General features: G+C 43.4%; 1 protein-coding gene across 2 annotated transcripts in view; it reads left to right on the top strand.

Annotated features, from left to right (window-relative positions):
* LOC125023443 (peroxidasin) overlaps positions 1–5,815 on the top strand; it is a 39,022-nt gene extending 33,207 nt beyond the window's left edge. For both annotated transcript variants that reach the window (XM_047610720.1, XM_047610719.1), the window contains 5 exons: positions 267–475; positions 1,418–1,529; positions 1,640–1,772; positions 2,263–2,376; positions 3,087–5,815. In XM_047610720.1, coding sequence (XP_047466676.1) covers positions 267–475; positions 1,418–1,529; positions 1,640–1,772; positions 2,263–2,376; positions 3,087–3,230 — 712 coding nt within the window. In that variant the 3' untranslated portion in view covers positions 3,231–5,815. The remainder of the gene's footprint in view (positions 1–266; positions 476–1,417; positions 1,530–1,639; positions 1,773–2,262; positions 2,377–3,086) is intronic.
* The last annotated feature ends 1,425 nt before the right edge of the window (positions 5,816–7,240 follow it).

The raw sequence follows: 7,240 nt of genomic DNA on the forward strand, positions 1-7,240 counted from the left end.
ACAGGCACATTTCCTGATGATGTTAAAGAAAGACTCCAGTTCACTCATTTATAATTCTTTATTGCGATGTGTTCACAAGGAAACAATGGAACAGTATGAAATAATAAACCTGTTAAATGCAACACAATACCCTGACAGTATTTAACGTCCTACGGTCATTAGACTGAAGTGAAGTTGAAGCATACAGTATCACATGTTTCTCTTTCAAGAAAGTGAAAGTGAGATAGACATGAATTGTTTTCATTGCCTGTTCTTGTCTCCTTAAGGTTTTGGTATGAAAACCCAGGTGTGTTCACTCCAGCCCAGCTGACCCAGCTGAAGCAGGCTTCTCTGACTCGAGTGCTATGCGACAATGGTGACAACATCACCCGCATCCAGCAAGATGTGTTCAGGGTGGCCGAGCTGCCCCATGGCTACAGTAGCTGTGACGACGTCCCTCAGATCGACCTGCGCATGTGGCAGGACTGCTGTGAAGGTGAGAAGAGTTACAGTTATCGAGATATTGCTTTCTTTAGGTCCTGAGTGCTCAAAAAACATTCCACTGGTGGGTGCAGCTCACAAAGCAAAAGAGGGTCAATGAAGAGGCACCCTTGCTATTACAGTAAACCAGCACGAAGGTATATAGTGATGTTTGTTTTGTGTTGTTCATTGGGGAACGCAGTCAGTTGTGAAATGAGAAAATGCCAACGACCCATGCAGTGATCGTATGGGCTCAATTATCAACAGAAAATGTTTGCATTGGGACTCTCAGAGTCACGAATAAGGTTTGTGAACTGAAGGTCTGTTGCTTCAGTGTTTCTTTCTTCTGTGACTTAATGTGAGTGTTTACTGGCACCGCCCACTATGAAACAAGCAGCCAAAGTGTTGCTACCATTTTCCATTAAACCACTCATGAAGTCATGCAGGAAGTGTTCAGCGAAACGGAGCATACAGATCACATGGCAATGTAAGCACTCCAGGACTTTGGTCACACAGTTCTGACTTGGCAGGACAAGCTTATGTAGCACCACATCCATTTTGGACATGAACTCAACTAGTTGAGTGTTTGCTTTTTTCTAGTAAACAACATCACATTACATTCTCTCTGACTCAGCTACACGATCCATATCATTTTTCAGTATCGTCTCATGTTTATTATGTACACGCTCTTTGTGGTATTTGCAGATGTTGCGCATGTCCCTGGTTTGTTCTGAGGTTGAGCTGGGTTCTCTGTTTGTTAATTGTCTTTGATCTGGGTATAGCAATATCTCAGGCAGTTAGATCAGTACTGTGAAGCAGAAAGGAAAGTGCCGTGGCTTCCTGTTTCATGAATGCACTGCAGCATGTGTGTTAAGGGTGGCCTGTCCTGGTTCATATTCCTTATCTTGTTATCCTCTGTGATGGCTTTGTCCACTGTGTGTTGTGTTTAACCCAACAGACTGCAGAACCAAGGGTCAGTTCAACGCCCTTTCTTACCACTTCAGGGGACGCAGATCAGCTGAGCACAGCTATAAAGACGATAAACCTGCCGACAGCATCCAGGAGAACAGGTACCAGGCCTGATGAATCCTTCCTCTGTTCTGGGGAAATTATACATTTACAGCTTAACCTGTAGAACTGTAACGTACATCATTTTAAACTTGTAAATTTGTCTTTGCAGCATAGTTGAAGAAGCAGCAGGAAGTCTTGTAAATGTGACAGTGGCTTCCAAAAAGAGCACTGAACCTTCAATCAGTGACTTCCAGGATTTTGTGTCAGACATGCAGAAGACGATCACAAGCTTACGGAAGCAGGTGAGTTTCTGCATCCGCACTTAGGACTGCGACTTTATACATTTGTTGCCTGGAAAAGTCTTAAAACATCTGCTTCTGTGCTGTAGAGTTTTCTGCAGTACTTCCAACCCGGCGTCTGCACTACATTTGAATCTAGTGTTACACAATGCATGATGGATGACCAGGGAAAAAAGAGTTTAGTGACATGAGACAGCAAATGACATTTGAGAGAAACGTGAATGAAATTAGCAGATGGTTGAAGCTCAAATGTGAGTTATGCTTTGGAAACGGCCAAATTCAGTCAGTATTCATATTCCATTAATATTCCATGGTAATTTCTTAGAATGGGACCCATCACCCTGTCTTTGCTCTCTGCTCCCTGTCTGGTAGTTGCACATGTTAGTACGGTTTGTGTTGTCAGGCTTAGGACGTGGGTGGATCCACATCTACTTTAGGTACAGTAAGTGCTGATGTACATATTGTTTGAATAAAAGATATTTTGTTTTCACAGATAAAAAGACTTGAAGCTCGCCTGAGCAAGACTGACTGCACTGATAGTGAGGGGCATGAGCGAAAAGATGGACAACGGTGGAAAAAGGACCCCTGCACCATATGTGAATGCAGAGTATGTTTCACAGATGAGTCACCATGCAGTGCAGAAACAGATGCACACGCTAAATTATCATCTACACAACTTGACCATGTTCTGACATCCCCATGTTTCTCACTGACCACTAGTCTTAAATACCTTATTTTTTTCTGTCTGGCATTCTTGGGAGAGTTCTATCTTATCAAGTACCTCCTCGCAGTATCCTCCAGCCACTTCTCTGCCTTTCATTCTTTGTCTCTTTGTCAGTGCCAGGTCCTGGCATGTGATGTGACGGTTGCACTGTGCCATCCCTTACCACCTCCGATGTTCTTTCACTCCTACTTGTTGCCATCTCTCGCACTCAAAGTTCATTATATCGTCCACATCTGGAAACAGACGTTTTAATGACTCAGTGGTTTTATGTCGTTCCAACTCCCACACCTCCCTTTTGTAAAAATTGAGGTTGGCAGTGAAAAACAAAGCGAGGCGTACTATCCGGTAAAGAGCTGTCAGGCTCAACACATGCTGTTGCTCTAAAACAAATAACTCTTGTTTTGTTCAGTCGCTCATACTGAAAACAGTCATTAATCCATTTCCTTGATCAGGTTTTCAACTATGATGTCATGTAACACATTGAGTGCTATATTGTTGCCACCTTTGTTTGTGCGCTCTTTAATATCTTTGTTGCATCTTTAAGCCAGTCCAGTGATGTAACTAACATGTTGCCGCTCCTTTTGTCTCCTTAGGAAGCCCAGGTGACCTGCTTTGTTGAGTCTTGTCCAACCGTCGAGTGCAAGCGGCCCATCAAGCTAAAGGGCACGTGCTGTCCAGTGTGCCTGGAGCACGCTGATGCTGACGAGTGGCAAAAAGCCGATGCTCGGCACGAATAACCCTCAGGACTCCCTGATGATCCCCCTGACAAATACACTCCAGTGTCTGAAAGTTACACACTCATACTCAGACATATTGAGAGAGGAGATGAGACTCATGAAGGCGTGCTGATCCACAGCCGCCGGTCACCTCGACGGACTCAATAGCCTCGGCTCAGTTTTAGTTTTTGCTCGATTTCTCGTTTAGTTTTCTCTTCGATCAGGGGAGGATTTTTTTTTTTTTTTTTTTTTTTTTTTTTTTAAATCACGTCAGCTTGTTACACTCATCATGGCCAACTGCCCGAGGCTTGTATGAAAACCTCTGGCAACAAGCCAACAATCACTAAATGTCTATTTTTCTGAGCGGATGGATGGATGAATGGGAGGATTATAAACAAGATGGACACACCTCTCCTTGCTTCTGAATAAGCAGCCACTGTTTGTTCCCCTGCAGCTACACAAGATGAAAACGCAGGATCGATTGTTGTCGACAAGCAGGAAAGGGAAGTAGATTGAAAGGTGACTACCATTTTGTCGTCTCTTTAAAATGTTCTCAGGTTAGAGATGCCGAAAACTGGTGCTATTTTCCCCATTTTTACTACGATTTATTCACTAAATACAAACCTTCAAAGTATTGTCTTTTGTATGCAAAGCAACGTGTATATACTCCGTATATTTCTCCTTTATGATACAACACAAGTAAGAGGATGGTTTTATTCAAACTAAAAGACTTTATGAATAGAGTTACTTCACCTTTTAATCCACGGTGCTTTATATCATGTTATAATTGTGTATTATTTTCCCTTTTTGTATAAAAATGCGTACATATGAAGATAATGTGAAGCCCTACAAAAATGTTTGTAATGCGAAAGAAATGTCTACTGAATACTGCTCCTGTATCCATGGATAACTTGTTAAGTTCTTTTCGTGTGTGCTGGCCTGTCCTGAGCTTGAGTGAGGTGGAGCCATGTGGCGCTCTCCATTGCAGGACACTCGACCCAGCTCTCACACTGTTGTGGTCCTTTCAAAGCGTGCTTTCAGAAAGCAGTGAAAGAACATCCACTTTACCACTGTAAAAATGAAATGTTGTGAATTTTAACCCAGTATTTCCCCAGCCCTCTAAAGCCAAATATATGATTTAGTAACTTCTAAGATTACGTAAATAGCATGACTCTATCTATGAAACTATGTATGGATGTGGTAATGGTCAGGATTTAGCCTTTGGTACTGCTAACTCTACCACAGCAGTATTCTCCTTCTGATCTGCTCACAGTTGTTTTTTTATTCATGTATAGTGTTTAGTCCATAGACAACAGTACACACAACTGAAGGACTGCTACTAAAACTGTTTATCTCTGCTGTTGTGGACCTGCAGCTCTTAAGGCTCCAGTTTACACAAGGACACGCTTGCATGCATTCCTTTGTTAGGCATCCACTTTGACTCCTCCCTTCCCCTCTTTCAGTTTTTGTCCGTGTGTAATGTTTCCCCCTACGAGGACAGTCTGCAGTGTTGCTATAGGCTAGGAATGCTTACCCTGCTCATGTTTCTGTGCCATATTGAAGTTTTTGAGTCTGGAGTGACGTCATTAGTGGAGCATGTGTGGAGCGCAGGCTTCTCTGGCCCTCTGACCCTCATTCCACTGTAATGGAAGCCATATGAGAGGGGAGACAAGGGTGGTGTTGGGGGAGGAGTGCCGATGATTGGAATACAGTGTCAATCAAAGCAAGTCTTCACCATCTTGCTGTTGTGAGACGGATATATTCCACTGACTCCTGTCTGCTGGCTTTTCACATGTACTGTACATAGACAAATACCACTCATCATACTCCATGCACTGGCTCACTTAGTGTAACACAAGTCCCATTTATGTTTTCCTGTTTTGCTTTGTTTTTAATTGTGTTGAAGTGACTGCAGCTGCAGTGTTCCTTTCCATTGTTTTCTTTATGTGGTAATGTCCTGAGCAAGCGTCTGTCACTGAACAGAAATAGTTTCTCCAGAATGTTCCATTCAGGACTCCAGAAGGATTACAGGGCAGGCAGTCACACTGGTAAATTGGTATCATATCATATGTTCAAATATACTGGACAAGTTTGTACAGCAAACTGTGTGTTTACAGTTGTGTATTTTTCTCTCCTTCATAGTTTTCTGACTGAAGCCTCTCCTACAGTACCATGTAACATCCTGTGATCTGATCGATGTGTTTTTACAGAAGTTTGTATTTTGATATATTTTGATAAACCTTGTGCTTGAGTCTCTTTGTATCTCCGTAACAGGCTAAATGCAATTTGGCAAGTGTCCCTCGGTTTGGCTGCCAAAGCACTGTGAGCTCTCTTCGTTACCAGCCTTCATGTTGGTAATCGTGTGTATTGTTTCATTTTATACTTCCCCCTCTTTTGATTTCCCCTTGAAAAAGTTCCATGTGTCAATGGAATGCACTGCTCCGCAAGACTGAACATGCCTTACCTACACTGCCCCTTAACCAGCGGTCAATGTGGATATACTAGAACCTATCATGACAGTTGTATTGTACCTTTGCCAAAGAATGGTTTGCACTGTAATGTATGCCTCTCAACAGTAATAATAAATAAGCAGCATTTGAATTATAGTCCTGCACGTTGATGCCTGTTCTTTGCCAGCTCCTGTGCTTGGCAGAAAGTCATTCCTAAAACCAGATAAGATCAGTCTTAAAAGCACCACCTGTCACCAGCTCACTAATGCTCCGCTAGCGCTCAAACATCAGGTGATCGATGCATATTTGAACCTTTTGTTTTTTTTCCTGTTTAGCGTGTTGATCATGAACACACAGACACATGACGACCTTTACCTTGAGTCAGTGATCAGTTGGTTGTTTCATCAGTCTGTGACCCAGACTGGAATCTGTCAGGATTGAGTAAAGTTTTAAATTCTCTGTCCCTAGAGGATAAATGCTCCAGACTTTAGACGTCATCGCAACTGTTTATAGCGCCATCATCAGGTCAAAGTGTCTGAACGGAGCACATTTGCTAATTTAATAACACAATAAATAACTAAGCTGAGTGATCATTATTCCACCTAAACATCAGAAGCTCTGGTCAGTGTAGAGCAGAGACACTAGCATGGCTGATTTTCAGTCTGGTTTTCCTTTGTTTAGTTTTCCTCCAGGGTTCGTCATGAGAAAGAACACTGTCTAGATTAAGTGTAGACAAACCAAAAGCAGCTGTGAAGTTGTAGGGGAGAGATTTTTGCAAGGTGAGTAATGTTAGAGCTCAGCCTAGGAACTATATCTGCGAGATGTTACGCCTGCTGCATCACCTCCGACAGCTCTGACATGTGTATGCTTCAGAGCCATGCGTGTGTTTCGATATTGATCAGGTCTTACTGGAAAACCCGACATCACAAGAGCTTTCTTCCTTATCTCTGCCTCCGCCCTCCTCCTTCTACACCCCTCTACTTTCTTTCCTCCATCCAAGTATCTCAGTTGGTCTTGTGTGCTTTCCTCTCCCCATTGACTCGTCTTTGGCAACTGGGTGTGAGTGGACAGAGCCTCTGGAAAGAAAACTACACTAGGAAATGAGGTTTCCAGAGGTCGGACAGATGAAAGGGCCGTCATTCTCTAGCATGACAGGAAAAGACATTATCACCCCGACAACAAGAGACCTCCCTCGCGTAGGCTGAAGCATGCTCTTCTCGGTTGTTCCCCTAACTGCTGCAGAGTTTACTTTCCCTCTGCAGCCAAGGGTCCAGGCTGCTGAAAATATGATTATGTAAGTGAGGAAGTGCTTTGGGTGTCAGGGGAGAGATGTAAGCAAGTAATATAACACACACCTATCCTTCCAGGCCTCCGTCTCCGCTAGTGCATTTCAGGTCTGCTTTCTACAGGAAAGAGGCAGACGGCTGGCTTTCAGAGTCTGGACGGGACATAAGTCTGCAGCTGCACAATCCTGGCTGCCCAACGAGCCTCTCCTTTCCCACTCATCACATACTGGAATTTCATTTAGGCAATTGGCCCTCTGCACTGCACCTCTCACTAGCCAAGGTGGGGGATTCTTTC

The sequence above is a fragment of the Mugil cephalus genome, chromosome 17 (assembly GCF_022458985.1).
Source record: "Mugil cephalus isolate CIBA_MC_2020 chromosome 17, CIBA_Mcephalus_1.1, whole genome shotgun sequence".
Taxonomy (NCBI): domain Eukaryota; kingdom Metazoa; phylum Chordata; class Actinopteri; order Mugiliformes; family Mugilidae; genus Mugil; species Mugil cephalus.